This window comes from Electrona antarctica, assembly GCF_951216825.1.
Source record: "Electrona antarctica genome assembly, contig: scaffold_1302, whole genome shotgun sequence".
Lineage (NCBI taxonomy): Eukaryota > Metazoa > Chordata > Actinopteri > Myctophiformes > Myctophidae > Electrona > Electrona antarctica.
In genome coordinates this window covers 1-17,682 of record NW_027638759.1, presented here as the reverse complement: position 1 = coordinate 17,682, position 17,682 = coordinate 1, and the positions used below count along the sequence as shown (strand labels likewise).

At 43.8% G+C, this 17,682-nt stretch overlaps 1 protein-coding gene across 1 annotated transcript; it reads right to left on the bottom strand.

Annotated features, from left to right (window-relative positions):
* Positions 1 to 7,993: 7,993 nt before the first annotated feature.
* LOC306917731 (nucleolar complex protein 3 homolog) lies at positions 7,994 to 17,164 on the bottom strand (the record flags this gene model as incomplete). The annotated part of the gene is made up of 4 exons (XM_079530633.1): positions 7,994 to 8,217; positions 12,213 to 12,352; positions 15,590 to 15,649; positions 16,998 to 17,164. Coding segments are annotated over 4 exons (591 nt in total), but the record flags the coding sequence as incomplete, so codon positions are not given.
* Between the last annotated feature and the right edge of the window lie 518 nt (positions 17,165 to 17,682).

Genomic DNA, 17,682 nt, shown 5'->3' with positions numbered 1-17,682 from the left:
GGAAGTTCATTCCATAGTTTAGATTGGGAGTGAGTCTGTAGTTCTGACTGCAATGGGAAGTTCATTCCATAGTTTAGATTGGGAGTGAGTCTGTAGTTCTGACTGCAATGGAAGTTCATTCCATAGTTTAGATTGGGAGTGAGTCTGTAGTTCTGACTGCAATGGGAAGTTCATTCCATAGTTTAGATTGGGAGTGAGTCTGTAGTTCTGACTGTAATGGGAAGTTCATTCCATAGTTTAGATTGGGAGTGAGTCTGTAGTTCTGACTGCAATGGGAAGTTCATTCCATAGTTTAGATTGGGAGTGAGTCTGTAGTTCTGACTGCAATGGGAAGTTCATTCCATAGTTTAGATCGGGAGTGAGTCTGTAGTTCTGACTGCGATGGGAAGTTCATTCCATAGTTTAGATTGGGAGTGAGTCTGTAGTTCTGACTGCGATGGGAAGTTCATTCCATAGTTTAGATTGGGAGTGAGTCTGTAGTTCTGACTGCAATGGGAAGTTCATTCCATAGTTTAGATTGGGAGTGAGTCTGTAGTTCTGACTGTAATGGGAAGTTCATTCCATAGTTTAGATTGGGAGTGAGTCTGTAGTTCTGACTGCAATGGGAAGTTCATTCCATAGTTTAGATTGGGAGTGAGTCTGTAGTTCTGACTGCAATGGGAAGTTCATTCCATAGTTTAGAAGTGAGTCTGTAGTTCTGACTGCAATGGGAAGTTCATTCCATAGTTTAGAAGTGAGTCTGTAGTTCTGACTGCAATGGGAAGTTCATTCCATAGTTAAGATTGGGAGTGAGTCTGTAGTTCTGACTGCAATGGGAAGTTCATTCCATAGTTTAGATTGGGAGTGAGTCTGTAGTTCTGACTGCAATGGAAGTTCATTCCATAGTTTAGATTGGGAGTGAGTCTGTAGTTCTGACTGCAATGGGAAGTTCATTCCATAGTTTAGATTGGGAGTGAGTCTGTAGTTCTGACTGTAATGGGAAGTTCATTCCATAGTTTAGATTGGGAGTGAGTCTGTAGTTCTGACTGTAATGGGAAGTTCATTCCATAGTTTAGATTGGAGTGAGTCTGTAGTTCTGACTGCAATGGGAAGTTCATTCCATAGTTTAGATTGGGAGTGAGTCTGTAGTTCTGACTGCAATGGGAAGTTCATTCCATAGTTTAGAAGTGAGTCTGTAGTTCTGACTGCAATGGGAAGTTCATTCCATAGTTTAGATTGGGAGTGAGTCTGTAGTTCTGACTGCAATGGGAAGTTCATTCCATAGTTAAGATTGGGAGTGAGTCTGTAGTTCTGACTGCAATGGGAAGTTCATTCCATAGTTTAGATTGGGAGTGAGTCTGTAGTTCTGACTGCAATGGGAAGTTCATTCCATAGTTTAGAAGTGAGTCTGTAGTTCTGACTGCAATGGGAAGTTCATTCCATAGTTTAGATGAGTGAGTCTGTAGTTCTGACTGCAATGGGAAGTTCATTCCATAGTTAGATTGGGAGTGAGTCTGTAGTTCTGACTGCAATGGGAAGTTCATTCCATAGTTTAGATTGGGAGTGAGTCTGTAGTTCTGACTGCAATGGGAAGTTCATTCCATAGTTTAGATTGGGAGTGAGTCTGTAGTTCTGACTGCAATGGGAAGTTCATTCCATAGTTTAGATTGGAGTGAGTCTGTAGTTCTGACTGTAATGGGAAGTTCATTCCATAGTTTAGATTGGGAGTGAGTCTGTAGTTCTGACTGCAATGGGAAGTTCATTCCATAGTTTAGATTGGGAGTGAGTCTGTAGTTCTGACTGCAATGGGAAGTTCATTCCATAGTTTAGATTGGGAGTGAGTCTGTAGTTCTGACTGCAATGGGAAGTTCATTCCATAGTTTAGAAGTGAGTCTGTAGTTCTGACTGCAATGGGAAGTTCATTCCATAGTTTAGATTGGGAGTGAGTCTGTAGTTCTGACTGCAATGGGAAGTTCATTCCATAGTTAAGATTGGGAGTGAGTCTGTAGTTCTGACTGCAATGGGAAGTTCATTCCATAGTTTAGATTGGGAGTGAGTCTGTAGTTCTGACTGCAATGGGAAGTTCATTCCATAGTTTAGATTGGGAGTGAGTCTGTAGTTCTGACTGCAATGGGAAGTTCATTCCATAGTTTAGATTGGGAGTGAGTCTGTAGTTCTGACTGCAATGTGAAGTTCATTCCATAGTTTAGATTGGGAGTGAGTCTGTAGTTCTGACTGCAATGGGAAGTTCATTCCATAGTTTAGATTGGGAGTGAGTCTGTAGTTCTGACTGCAATGGGAAGTTCATTCCATAGTTTAGATTGGGAGTGAGTCTGTAGTTCTGACTGCAATGGGAAGTTCATTCCATAGTTTAGATTGGGAGTGAGTCTGTAGTTCTGACTGCAATGGGAAGTTCATTCCATAGTTTAGATTGGGAGTGAGTCTGTAGTTCTGACTGCAATGTGAAGTTCATTCCATAGTTTAGATTGGGAGTGAGTCTGTAGTTCTGACTGTAATGGGAAGTTCATTCCATAGTTTAGATTGGGAGTGAGTCTGTAGTTCTGACTGCAATGGGAAGTTCATTCCATAGTTTAGATTGGGAGTGAGTCTGTAGTTCTGACTGCAATGGAAGTTCATTCCATAGTTTAGATTGGGAGCGAGTCTGTAGTTCTGACTGCAATGGGAAGTTCATTCCATAGTTTAGATTGGGAGTGAGTCTGTAGTTCTGACTGCAATGGGAAGTTCATTCCATAGTTTAGATTGGGAGTTCATTCCATAGTTTAGATTGGGAGTGAGTCTGTAGTTCTGACTGCAATGGGAAGTTCATTCCATAGTTTAGATTGGGAGTGAGTCTGTAGTTCTGACTGTAATGGGAAGTTCATTCCATAGTTTAGATTGGGAGTGAGTCTGTAGTTCTGACTGTAATGGGAAGTTCATTCCATAGTTTAGATTGGGAGTGAGTCTGTAGTTCTGACTGCAATGGGAAGTTCATTCCATAGTTTAGATTGGGAGTGAGTCTGTAGTTCTGACTGCAATGTGAAGTTCATTCCATAGTTTAGATTGGGAGTGAGTCTGTAGTTCTGACTGTAATGGGAAGTTCATTCCATAGTTTAGATTGGGAGTGAGTCTGTAGTTCTGACTGCAATGGGAAGTTCATTCCATAGTTTAGATTGGGAGTGAGTCTGTAGTTCTGACTGCAATGGGAAGTTCATTCCATAGTTTAGATTGGGAGCGAGTCTGTAGTTCTGACTGCAATGGGAAGTTCATTCCATAGTTTAGATTGGGAGTGAGTCTGTAGTTCTGACTGCAATGGGAAGTTCATTCCATAGTTTAGATTGGGAGTTCATTCCATAGTTTAGATTGGGAGTGAGTCTGTAGTTCTGACTGCAATGGGAAGTTCATTCCATAGTTTAGATTGGGAGTGAGTCTGTAGTTCTGACTGTAATGGGAAGTTCATTCCATAGTTTAGATTGGGAGTGAGTCTGTAGTTCTGACTGCAATGGGAAGTTCATTCCATAGTTTAGATTGGGAGTGAGTCTGTAGTTCTGACTGTAATGGGAAGTTCATTCCATAGTTTAGATTGGGAGTGAGTCTGTAGTTCTGACTGCAATGGGAAGTTCATTCCATAGTTTAGATTGGGAGTGAGTCTGTAGTTCTGACTGCAATGTGAAGTTCATTCCATAGTTTAGATTGGGAGTGAGTCTGTAGTTCTGACTGTAATGGGAAGTTCATTCCATAGTTTAGATTGGGAGTGAGTCTGTAGTTCTGACTGCAATGGGAAGTTCATTCCATAGTTTAGATTGGGAGTGAGTCTGTAGTTCTGACTGCAATGGGAAGTTCATTCCATAGTTTAGATTGGGAGCGAGTCTGTAGTTCTGACTGCAATGGGAAGTTCATTCCATAGTTTAGATTGGGAGTGAGTCTGTAGTTCTGACTGCAATGGGAAGTTCATTCCATAGTTTAGATTGGGAGTTCATTCCATAGTTTAGATTGGGAGTGAGTCTGTAGTTCTGACTGCAATGGGAAGTTCATTCCATAGTTTAGATTGGGAGTGAGTCTGTAGTTCTGACTGTAATGGGAAGTTCATTCCATAGTTTAGATTGGGAGTGAGTCTGTAGTTCTGACTGCAATGGGAAGTTCATTCCATAGTTTAGATTGGGAGTGAGTCTGTAGTTCTGACTGTAATGGAAGTTCATTCCATAGTTTAGATTGGGAGTGAGTCTGTAGTTCTGACTGCAATGGGAAGTTCATTCCATAGTTTAGATTGGGAGTGAGTCTGTAGTTCTGACTGCAATGGGAAGTTCATTCCATAGTTTAGATTGGGAGCGAGTCTGTAGTTCTGACTGCAATGGGAAGTTCATTCCATAGTTTAGATTGGGAGTGAGTCTGTAGTTCTGACTGCAATGGGAAGTTCATTCCATAGTTTAGATTGGGAGTTCATTCCATAGTTTAGATTGGGAGTGAGTCTGTAGTTCTGACTGCAATGGGAAGTTCATTCCATAGTTTAGATTGGGAGTGAGTCTGTAGTTCTGACTGTAATGGGAAGTTCATTCCATAGTTTAGATTGGGAGTTCATTCCATAGTTTAGATTGGGAGTGAGTCTGTAGTTCTGACTGCAATGGGAAGTTCATTCCATAGTTTAGATTGGGAGTGAGTCTGTAGTTCTGACTGTAATGGGAAGTTCATTCCATAGTTTAGATTGGGAGTGAGTCTGTAGTTCTGACTGCAATGGGAAGTTCATTCCATAGTTTAGATTGGGAGTGAGTCTGTAGTTCTGACTGCGATGGGAAGTTCATTCCATAGTTAAGATTGGGAGTGAGTCTGTAGTTCTGACTGCAATGGGAAGTTCATTCCATAGTTTAGATTGGGAGTGAGTCTGTAGTTCTGACTGCAATGGGAAGTTCATTCCATAGTTTAGATTGGGAGTGAGTCTGTAGTTCTGACTGCAATGGGAAGTTCATTCCATAGTTTAGATTGGGAGTGAGTCTGTAGTTCTGACAGCGATGGGAAGTTCATTCCATAGTTTAGATTGGGAGTGAGTCTGTAGTTCTGACTGCGATGGGAAGTTCATTCCATAGTTTAGATTGGGAGTGAGTCTGTAGTTTTGACTGCAATGGGAAGTTCATTCCATAGTTTAGATTGGGAGTGAGTCTGTAGTTCTGACTGCAATGGGAAGTTCATTCCATAGTTTAGATCGGGAGTGAGTCTGTAGTTCTGACTGCAATGGGAAGTTCATTCCATAGTTTAGATTGGGAGTAAGTCTGTAGTTCTGACTGCAATGGGAAGTTCATTCCATAGTTTAGATCGGGAGTGAGTCTGTAGTTCTGACTGCAATGGGAAGTTCATTCCATAGTTTAGATTGGGAGTTCATTCCATAGTTTAGATTGGGAGTGAGTCTGTAGTTCTGACTGCAATGGGAAGTTCATTCCATAGTTTAGATTGGGAGTGAGTCTGTAGTTCTGACTGTAATGGGAAGTTCATTCCATAGTTTAGATTGGGAGTGAGTCTGTAGTTCTGACTGCAATGGGAAGTTCATTCCATAGTTTAGATTGGGAGTGAGTCTGTAGTTCTGACTGTAATGGGAAGTTCATTCCATAGTTTAGATTGGGAGTGAGTCTGTAGTTCTGACTGCAATGGGAAGTTCATTCCATAGTTTAGATTGGGAGTGAGTCTGTAGTTCTGACTGCAATGTGAAGTTCATTCCATAGTTTAGATTGGGAGTGAGTCTGTAGTTCTGACTGTAATGGGAAGTTCATTCCATAGTTTAGATTGGGAGTGAGTCTGTAGTTCTGACTGCAATGGGAAGTTCATTCCATAGTTTAGATTGGGAGTGAGTCTGTAGTTCTGACTGCAATGGGAAGTTCATTCCATAGTTTAGATTGGGAGCGAGTCTGTAGTTCTGACTGCAATGGGAAGTTCATTCCATAGTTTAGATTGGGAGTGAGTCTGTAGTTCTGACTGCAATGGGAAGTTCATTCCATAGTTTAGATTGGGAGTTCATTCCATAGTTTAGATTGGGAGTGAGTCTGTAGTTCTGACTGCAATGGGAAGTTCATTCCATAGTTTAGATTGGGAGTGAGTCTGTAGTTCTGACTGTAATGGGAAGTTCATTCCATAGTTTAGATTGGGAGTGAGTCTGTAGTTCTGACTGCAATGGGAAGTTCATTCCATAGTTTAGATTGGGAGTGAGTCTGTAGTTCTGACTGTAATGGGAAGTTCATTCCATAGTTTAGATTGGGAGTGAGTCTGTAGTTCTGACTGCAATGGGAAGTTCATTCCATAGTTTAGATTGGGAGTGAGTCTGTAGTTCTGACTGCAATGGGAAGTTCATTCCATAGTTTAGATTGGGAGCGAGTCTGTAGTTCTGACTGCAATGGGAAGTTCATTCCATAGTTTAGATTGGGAGTGAGTCTGTAGTTCTGACTGCAATGGGAAGTTCATTCCATAGTTTAGATTGGGAGTTCATTCCATAGTTTAGATTGGGAGTGAGTCTGTAGTTCTGACTGCAATGGGAAGTTCATTCCATAGTTTAGATTGGGAGTGAGTCTGTAGTTCTGACTGTAATGGGAAGTTCATTCCATAGTTTAGATTGGGAGTTCATTCCATAGTTTAGATTGGGAGTGAGTCTGTAGTTCTGACTGCAATGGGAAGTTCATTCCATAGTTTAGATTGGGAGTGAGTCTGTAGTTCTGACTGTAATGGGAAGTTCATTCCATAGTTTAGATTGGGAGTGAGTCTGTAGTTCTGACTGCAATGGGAAGTTCATTCCATAGTTTAGATTGGGAGTGAGTCTGTAGTTCTGACTGCGATGGGAAGTTCATTCCATAGTTAAGATTGGGAGTGAGTCTGTAGTTCTGACTGCAATGGGAAGTTCATTCCATAGTTTAGATTGGGAGTGAGTCTGTAGTTCTGACTGCAATGGGAAGTTCATTCCATAGTTTAGATTGGGAGTGAGTCTGTAGTTCTGACTGCAATGGGAAGTTCATTCCATAGTTTAGATTGGGAGTGAGTCTGTAGTTCTGACAGCGATGGGAAGTTCATTCCATAGTTTAGATTGGGAGTGAGTCTGTAGTTCTGACTGCGATGGGAAGTTCATTCCATAGTTTAGATTGGGAGTGAGTCTGTAGTTTTGACTGCAATGGGAAGTTCATTCCATAGTTTAGATTGGGAGTGAGTCTGTAGTTCTGACTGCAATGGGAAGTTCATTCCATAGTTTAGATCGGGAGTGAGTCTGTAGTTCTGACTGCAATGGGAAGTTCATTCCATAGTTTAGATTGGGAGTAAGTCTGTAGTTCTGACTGCAATGGGAAGTTCATTCCATAGTTTAGATCGGGAGTGAGTCTGTAGTTCTGACTGCAATGGGAAGTTCATTCCATAGTTTAGATTGGGAGTGAGTCTGTAGTTCTGACTGCAATGGGAAGTTCATTCCATAGTTTAGATCGGGAGTGAGTCTGTAGTTCTGACTGCAATGGGAAGTTCATTCCATAGTTTAGATCGGGAGTGAGTCTGTAGTTCTGACTGCAATGGGAAGTTCATTCCATAGTTTAGATTGGGAGTGAGTCTGTAGTTCTGACTGCAATGGGAAGTTCATTCCATAGTTTAGATTGGGAGTGAGTCTGTAGTTCTGACTGTAATGGGAAGTTCATTCCATAGTTTAGATTGGGAGTGAGTCTGTAGTTCTGACTGTAATGGGAAGTTCATTCCATAGTTTAGATTGGGAGTGAGTCTGTAGTTCTGACTGTAATGGGAAGTTCATTCCATAGTTTAGATTGGGAGTGAGTCTGTAGTTCTGACTGCAATGGGAAGTTCATTCCATAGTTTAGATTGGGAGTGAGTCTGTAGTTCTGACTGCAATGGGAAGTTCATTCCATAGTTTAGATTGGGAGTGAGTCTGTAGTTCTGACTGCAATGGGAAGTTCATTCCATAGTTTAGATTGGGAGTGAGTCTGTAGTTCTGACTGCAATGGGAAGTTCATTCCATAGTTTAGATTGGGAGTGAGTCTGTAGTTCTGACTGTTCATTCCATAGTTGGAGCCAGAAGGGAGAAGAGTTTGGGACGTTGTCTCTCCTCCGTACCTTGGTGTTCTTCTCGGTGTCGGTCAGCGGGCGGATGCGGTAGGATGGGGTGATGTCCTTAAAGACCTCCATCAGAGACACCATGACCAGCTTACGCACCGAGACCGCCACGCACACGTCTGACTCTGACAGCATGGAGCGCAGTTCCTTCAGCTTCTTAATCTGAGAGAGAGAGAGAGAGAGAGAATTTACAATTTAGGCATTTAGCAGACGCTCTTAATCCAGAGTGATTTACATTAGACAAGAACAAAAAGCATGGGGATACATCACATACATAAAGCATGTGGATACATCACATATATAAAGCATGGATACATCACATATATAAAGCATGAATACATCACATATATAAAGCATGGATACATCACATATATAAAGCATGGATACATCACATAAGCTAAGAACGTACTGTAACTAGAACATATCAATATAATGACGCTATACATATAAACTATACATATATACTATACATATATACTATACATATATACTATACTATGCTATACATATATACTATACTATGCTATACATATGTACTATGAAGTGCTATGACTACATACAATGCAATTATTGTGCTGTCTACATGACATGCTATAAGTCTGTTTCAAATGCTATCTAAGTCTAAAAAGTGCTATCTAAGGGGGCAGGGTAAGTGCTTTTATTGTCTCCACCAGGCCGAAGGCATGGGGAGAGAGTATGTTTTGCACTCCGTCCGTGTGTGTGTCCGTCCGTCCGTGTGTGTGTCCGTCCTTCCGTCCGTCCGTTACCAGCTAATCTCCGGCACCGTTAACCCGGTCGATGCCAAACTTTGCACACACACTCCCTGGATGCCAACGATGAACCTCTGCCCCGCATTTTCCAGAACGGCCTGTTATAGCGCCACCATGAGGCAGCTTTTCACATTGTTTACCTAAAACTGCACCGATCTGCGTGAAACGTTGCATGCACACTCCCTAGAGGCCAAGGACAAACCTTTGACCTGCATTTTCCACATCTGCCTTTTATAGCGCCACCAGGAGGCCGAATTTTGTAAAACACATTTTTGGATATTACTCCTCCAGATTCTGTCCAAACATCTCAAAAATCGTTACACAATATCTCTATGGTCATGTGCTCAAGTCGGATCTGTCCGATATTTCATATTCCATCCTAATTGGCTATAATTGGCTTTCACAGTTTGCAAGATTGCCCCGTTTTGAACAAAAGCCTCAAATCATGAACGCAGCATGCAATTTACGTCAAATCTTTCACACATTTTCTTACTAGGCTGAGGAATATATCCCACCCTTTTCACATTGGCCTGTTATAGCGCCACCAACAGGTTGATTTTTGCAAAACACATTTTTGGAACAAAACGCCTCAAATCATCCAATTGCCATCAAAGGCAAACATATTACTTATTTATATTACTCCTAAACATTTTGCCAAACATCTCACACAGTCCTATCCTCCTGGTGGAGACCTGTGCCCAGAAGGGCACTTTTTCTAGTTAGTGTTTTATTTAGCTGCCAGGGGCAGGTGGGCAACCCTTAGTGTTTTATTTAGCTGCCAGGGGCAGGTGGGCAACCCTTAGTGTTTTATTTAGCTGCCAGGGGCAGGTGGGCGACCCTTAGTGTTTTATTTAGCTGCCAGGGGCAGGTGGGCGACCCTTAGTGTTTTATTTAGCTGCCAGGGGCAGGTGGGCAACCCTTAGTGTTTTATTTAGCTGCCAGGGGCAGGTGGGCAACCCTTAGTGTTTTATTTAGCTGCCAGGGGCAGGTGAGCGACCCTTATTGTTTTATTTAGCTGCCAGGGGCAGGTGGGCAACCCTTAGTGTTTTATTTAGCTGCCAGGGGCAGGTGGGCGACCCTTAGTGTTTTATTTAGCTGCCAGGGGCAGGTGGGCGACCCTTAGTGTTTTATTTAGCTGCCAGGGGCAGGTGGGCGACCCTTAGTGTTTTATTTAGCTGCCAGGGGCAGGTGGGCAACCCTTAGTGTTTCATTTAGCTGCCAGGGGCAGGTGGGCAACCCTTAGTGTTTTATTTAGCTGCCAGGACCAGGTGGGCAACCCTTAGTGTTTTATTTAGCTGCCAGGACCAGGTGGGCGACCCTTAGTGTTTTATTTAGCTGCCAGGGGCAGGTGGGCGACCCTTATTGTTTTATTTAGCTGCCAGGGGCAGGTGGGCAACCCTTAGTGTTTTATTTAAATGCCAGGACCAGGTGGGCAACCCTTAGTGTTTTATTTAGCTGCCAGGACCAGGTGGGCGACCCTTAGTGTTTTATTTAGCTGCCAGGGGCAGGTGGGCAACCCTTAGTGTTTTATTTAGCTGCCAGGGGCAGGTGGGCGACCCTTAGTGTTTTATGTAGCTGCCAGGGGCAGGTGGGCAACCCTTAGTGTTTTATTTAGCTGCCAGGGGCAAGTGGGCAACCCTTAGTGTTTTATTTAGCTGCCAGGGGCAGGTGGGCGACCCTTAGTGTTTTATTTAGCTGCCAGGGGCAGGTGGGCGACCCTTAGTGTTTTATTTAGCTGCCAGGGGCAGGTGGGCAACCCTTAGTGTTTTATTTAGCTGCCAGGACCAGGTGGGCAACCCTTAGTGTTTTATTTAGCTGCCAGGGGCAGGTGGGCAACCCTTAGTGTTTTATTTAGCTGCCAGGGGCAGGTGAGCGACCCTTATTGTTTTATTTAGCTGCCAGGGGCAGGTGGGCAACCCTTAGTGTTTTATTTAGCTGCCAGGGGCAGGTGAGCGACCCTTATTGTTTTATTTAGCTGCCAGGGGCAGGTGGGCAACCCTTAGTGTTTTATTTAGCTGCCAGGGGCAGGTGGGCAACCCTTAGTGTTTTATTTAGCTGCCAGGGGCAGGTGGACAACCCTTAGTGTTTTATTTAGCTGCCAGGGGCAGGTGGACAACCCTTAGTGTTTTATTTAGCTGCCAGGGGCAGGTGGGCAACCCTTAGTGTTTTATTTAGCTGCCAGGGGCAAGTGGGCAACCCTTAGTGTTTTATTTAGCTGCCAGGGGCAGGTGGGCAACCCTTAGTGTTTTATTTAGCTGCCAGGGGCAAGTGGGCAACCCTTAGTGTTTTATTTAGCTGCCAGGGGCAGGTGGGCAACCCTTAGTGTTTTATTTAGCTGCCAGGGGCAGGTGGGCGACCCTTAGTGTTTTATTTAGCTGCCAGGGGCAGGTGGGCGACCCTTAGTGTTTTATTTAGCTGCCAGGGGCAGGTGGGCGACCCTTAGTGTTTTATTTAGCTGCCAGGGGCAGGTGGGCAACCCTTAGTGTTTTATTTAGCTGCCAGGGGCAGGTGGGCAACCCTTAGTGTTTTATTTAGCTGCCAGGGGCAGGTGGGCAACCCTTAGTGTTTTATTTAGCTGCCCGGGGCAGGTGGGCAACCCTTAGTGTTTTATTTAGCTGCCAGGGGCAGGTGGGCAACCCTTAGTGTTTTATTTAGCTGCCAGGGGCAGGTGGGCAACCCTTAGTGTTTTATTTAGCTGCCAGGGGCAGGTGGGCAACCCTTAGTGTTTTATTTAGCTGCCAGGGGCAGGTGGGCAACCCTTAGTGTTGTATTTAGCTGCCAGGGGCAGGTGGGCAACCCTTAGTGTTTTATTTAGCTGCCAGGGGCAGGTGGGCAACACCTTAGTGTTTTATTTAGCTGCCAGGGGCAGGTGGGCAACACCTTAGTGTTTTATTTAGCTGCCAGGGGCAGGTGGGCGACCCTTAGTGTTTTATTTAGCTGCCAGGGGCAGGTGGACAACCCTTAGTGTTTTATTTAGCTGCCAGGGGCAGGTGGGCAACCCTTAGTGTTTTATTTAGCTGCCAGGGGCAGGTGGTCAACACCTTAGTGTTTTAAAGGGACATTCAAAGGGACAGTACGTACATTAAAGGGACAGTACGTACATTAAAGCGACAGTACGTACATTAACAGTAGGGTCAGCATTAAAGGGACAGTACGTACATTAACAGTAGGGTCAGCATTAAAGGGACAGTACGTACATTAACAGTAGGGTCAGCATTAAAGGGACAGTACGTACATTAACAGTAGGGTCAGCATTAAAGGGACAGTACGTACATTAACAGTAGGGTCAGCATTAAAGGGACAGTACGTACATTAACAGTAGGGTCAGCATTAAAGGGACAGTACGTACATTAACAGTAGGGTCAGCATTAAAGGGACAGTACGTACATTGTTAGTGGGGTCAGCGGTGATGGCCGACGCCAGCGCTCCGATGCGGAGCTTCCTGTCCGTCAGTTTCTCGGCGCGGAGCTCCTCCCTCTGCTCTGCCGTCAGCGTGCTGCTCATCACGGTGCTCTCTGGCACCTCCTCTGGTGGGGAGGACACATTGCACAACAAGACACATTTAACACCCCGAGCACACAGGACGGAGTTCTCTGCCCTATCGATTAGTAACGCCCAGCGCACAGGATGGAGTTCTCTGCCCTATCGATTAGTAACGCCCAGCGCACAGGACGGAGTTCTCTGCCCTATCGATTAGTAACGCCCAGTGCACAGGACGGAGTTCTCTGCCCTATCAATTAGTAACGCCCAGCGCACAGGACGGAGTTCTCTGCCCTATCGATTAGTAACGCCCAGTGCACAGGACGGAGTTCTCTGCCCTATCAATTAGTAACGCCCAGCGCACAGGACGGAGTTCTCTGCCCTATCGATTAGTAACGCCCAGCACTCAGGACGGAGTTCTACAATTTAGGCATTTAGCAGACGCTCTTAATCCAGAGCGACTTACATTAAGCAAGAACAAAAGCATGGGAATACATCACATATATAAAAAAGCATTTATCATGAAACATGCGTAAGCTAAGAACGTAACAGTGGAATATCTATATAATGAAACTATACATATAAACTATACATATATGCTATACTAAGCTATACATATGTACTATGATGTGCTATGACTACATACAATGCAATTATAGTGCTGTCCAGGCCTGTAATTTCATCCTTTTAGGGGCAAGGCCACTTGGCCTTTAGTATGGTCAACTTTTTGAGGGCACAAGGCCAAGTGCCAGGGCATGAAGGCCATCAATTTTAAAAATATTTTACGTCCCCGGTCATAATTATTTTAGCTTAATGGTTAAGGATGATTACATCTTTTTATTTTTATTTCAAGGCGAACATTGGTTCAGAACAGTGCTTCTTAAATAAATAAATAATCACAGCTTTAAATAACAAAATATAAGTAGCTACTGTTATAAAATATTGTAAACGTGTTTTGGGGTCCCAGGCCAGAGATGAAAATCATAATGAAATGGCCTAGGACCCTGTCAGGCTGTCACCCTAGGCTAATTCATATAAATTTAATTTGGGGGTCCTTGAAATTTGAATGGATGAGGATCATTGATTGATTGATTTCAATATTTATTAACAGTTTGCAGAATTACAGTACATTTCAAGCACAAACTCAATACAAAGACTGTTAACTGTGAGTGGACGTGAAATTCCTGCCCTGGTGCTGTCTACATAACATGCTATAAATCTGTTTCAAATGATATCTAAGTCTACAAAGATGCTATCTAAGGGGGTAGGGTAAGTGCTATGGGCCATGATGGAGTCTGAAAAGGTGGGTTTTCAGACTGCGGTGGAAGATCGGGAGTGATGCTGCAGTTCTGACTGCAACAGGAAGTGCATTCCACAGTTTTGGAGCCAGAAGGGAGAAGAGTTTGGGACGTGTGGAGCGTTGTCCCTGCGTTTTTAGTGAGGGTACTTCCAGCTTCGATCGCCTCTAGAGTGTTTTGGCTACATTTAGCTACTTCAGCCACATCCGGGATAACATCCGGTCCGTCGCTAAATGTGCTCCGCTGGGCTCTGATTTAATGGATCACATAACCTCTGATGTAATGGATTACATAACCTCTGATTTAATGGATCACATAACCTCTGATTTAATGGATTACATAACCTCTGATTTAATGGATTACATAACCTCTGATTTAATGGATTACATAACCTCTGATTTAATGGATTACATAACCTCTGATTTAATGGATTACATAACCTCTGATTTAATGGATTACATAACCTCTGATTTAATGGATTACATAACCTCTGATTTAATGGATTACATAACCTCTGATTTAATGGATTACATAACCTCTGATTTAATGGATTACATAACCTCTGATTTAATGGATTACATAACCTCTGATTTAATGGATTACATAACCTCTGATTTAATGGATTAAATAACCTCTGATTTAATGGATTACATAACCTCTGATTTAATGGATTACATAACCTCTGATTTAATGGATTACATAACCTCTGATTTAATGGATTACATAACCTCTGATTTAATGGATTACATAACCTCTGATTTAATGGATTACATAACCTCTGATTTAATGGATTACATAACCTCTGATTTAATGGATTACATAACCTCTGATTTAATGGATTACATAACCTCTGATTTAATGGATTACATAACCTCTGATTTAATGGATTACATAACCTCTGATTTAATGGATTACATAACCTCTGATTTAATGGATTACATAACCTCTGATTTAATGGATTACATAACCCCGGGCGTTCGGGGTGTTAACAACGGGAGGGGATCTCCTGGACTTTGTCACATTTTAGTCACCTGGAATGTTCTAGTGTTAGTCCAGTTTTAGTCAACTAAATATCATAAGATTTCCCGGCACTACGAGCTTGTAGGTCTGCTATTTTTGAAAAATCGTGAAAATGTGGTGCAAATCATTGAATATATAATCTTTCAGAGCGAACGTTTTAACTTTGAGTTAAAAGCAAAGCTGTGTGTGTGTGTGTGTGTGTGCGTGTGTGCGTGCGTGCGTCCGAGTGTGTGTGTGCGTGCGTGCGTCCGAGTGTGTGTGTGTGTGTGTGTGTGTGCGTGCGTCCGAGTGTGTGTGTGCGTGCGTCCGAGTGTGTGTGTGCGTGTGTGCGTGTGTGCGTGCGTGCGTCCGAGTGTGTGCGTGCGTGCGTGCGTCCGAGTGTGTGTGTGCGTGCGTCCGAGTGTGTGCGTGCTTGCGTGCGTCCGAGTGTGTGTGTGTGTGTGTGTGTGTGTGTGCGTGCGTCCGAGTGTGTGTGTGTGTGTGTGTGTGTGTGTGTGTGTGTGTGTGTGTGTGTGCGTGCGTCCGAGTGTGTGTGTGTGTGCGTGCTTGCGTGCGTCCGAGTGTGTGTGTGTGTGTGTGTGTGTGTGTGTGTGTGCGTGCGTCCGAGTGTGTGTGTGTGTGTGTGTGTGTGTGCGTGCGTCCGAGTGTGTGTGTGTGTGTGTGTGTGTGTGTGCGTGCGTGCGTCCGAGTGTGTGCGTGCTTGCGTGCGTCCGAGTGTGTGTGTGTGTGTGTGTGTGTGTGTGTGTGTGCGTGCGTCCGAGTGTGTGCGTGCGTGCGTGCGTCCGAGTGTGTGTGTGTGTGTGTGTGTGTGTGTGTGTGTGCGTGCGTCCGAGTGTGTGTGTGTGTGTGTGTGTGTGTGCGTGCGTCCGAGTGTGTGCGTGCGTGCGTGCGTCCGAGTGTGTGTGTGTGTGTGTGTGTGTGTGTGTGTGTGTGTGCGTGCGTCCGAGTGTGTGTGTGCGTGCGTACCGTTCTCAAAGTGTTCCAGTCCAGTGTCCTCCTCTTCATCTTCATCCTCCTCCCGGATCACTGGAGACACATCATCATCATCATGACATCATTATGACATCATCACCATGACATCATCATGCCATCATCATCATGACATCATTATGACATCATCACCATGACATCATCATGCCATCATCATCATGACATCATTATGACATCATCACCATGAGATCATCATGCCATCATCATCATGACATCATCATGACATCATCATCATCAGACTAGTCTCAATGTTCAAAAGCTTCCGTCGTACAGTCTGGAGCAACGGAAGATCTGATCATGAGTAAAATATAAATGCTTCCGTCATACAGTCTGGAGCAACGGAAGCTCTGATCATGAGTAAAATATAAATGCTTCCGTCATACAGTCTGGAGCAACGGAAGCTCTGATCATGAGTCAAATATAAATGCTTCCGTCGTACAGTCTGGAGCAACGGAAGATCTGATCATGAGTAAAATAAAAATGCTTCCGTCATACAGTCTGGAGCAACGGAAGCTCTGATCATGAGTCAAATATAAATGCTTCCGTCGTACAGTCTGGAGCAACGGAAGATCTGATCATCAGTAAAATATAAATGCTTCCGTCATACAGTCTGGAGCAACGGAAGATCTGATCATGAGTCAAATATAAATGCTTCCATCATACAGTCTGGAGCAACGGAAGATCTGATCATCAGTAAAATATAAATGCTTCCGTCATACAGTCTGGAGCAACGGAAGATCTGATCATGAGTCAAATATAAATGCTTCCATCATACAGTCTGGAGCAACGGAAGATCTGATCATCAGTAAAATATAAATGCTTCCGTCATACAGTCTGGAGCAACGGAAGATCTGATCATGAGTCAAATATAAATGCTTCCGTCGTACAGTCTGGAGCAACGGAAGATCTGATCACGAGTAAAATATAAATGCTTCCGTCGTACAGTCTGGAGCAACGGAAGCTCTGATCATGAGTCAAATATAAATGCTTCCGTCGTACAGTCTGGAGCAACGGAAGCTCTGATCATGAGTCAAATATAAAGCAGAAGTGGAGCCTCCTCCCCACTTCTGTTTCATCTTTACAGTCGCACAAATGTATCCTAATAGAAATAGAAATCATCTAAGCATATATAACTTAAGCAGAAATGGATATTAATAAATAAAATGTAAAGATATTTTAAACTATATTTTCGTCAACGGAGATGACAAACATTACTCAGAGGTGTAGCTGATCTATGATCAGACAGACAGACAGACAGACAGACAGACAGACAGACAGACAGACAGACAGGCAGGCAGGCAGGCAGGCAGACAGACAGACAGACAGACAGACAGACAGACAGACAGACAGACAGACAGACAGACAGACAGACAGACAGACAGACCTGGTCTCTCGATGCTCTGAGGAATGAGGCGGGTCTTGTCTTTGATTGGCAGCAGGTGAATGACCTCCTTGTCCTCCATTGGCTGGTTGGTTCTGCGAGGGAGCTTCTCATAGGTCGCCTCCTCCGCTGCCCGCTCTGCCTTACGCTTCTTCAGGTGCACCGGACCACTGCACGCACACACACGCACACGCACACACACACGCACACACACACAAAACTATGAGTATACACTATAGAGTGCTATGTCTACATAAAATGATATCTAAGTTAAATAAGTTGAGCCTTTGCATACGCCTGTAAGGTGGCCGAGGCTAGGGGAGGAGCTACGGGTTGAGATGGAGTCTGAAGAGGTGGGTTTTCAGACTACGGCGGAACATTGGGAGTGAGTCTGTAGTTCTGACTGCAATGCGAAGTTCATTCCATAGTTTAGATTGGGAGTGAGTCTGTAGTTCTGACTGTAATGGGAAGTTCATTCCATAGTTTAGATTGGGAGTGAGTCTGTAGTTCTGACTGCAATGCGAAGTTCATTCCATAGTTTAGATTGGGAGTGAGTCTGTAGTTCTGACTGTAATGGGAAGTTCATTCCATAGTTTAGATTGGGAGTGAGTCTGTAGTTCTGACTGCAATGGGAAGTTCATTCCATAGTTTAGATTGGGAGTGAGTCTGTAGTTCTGACTGCAATGGG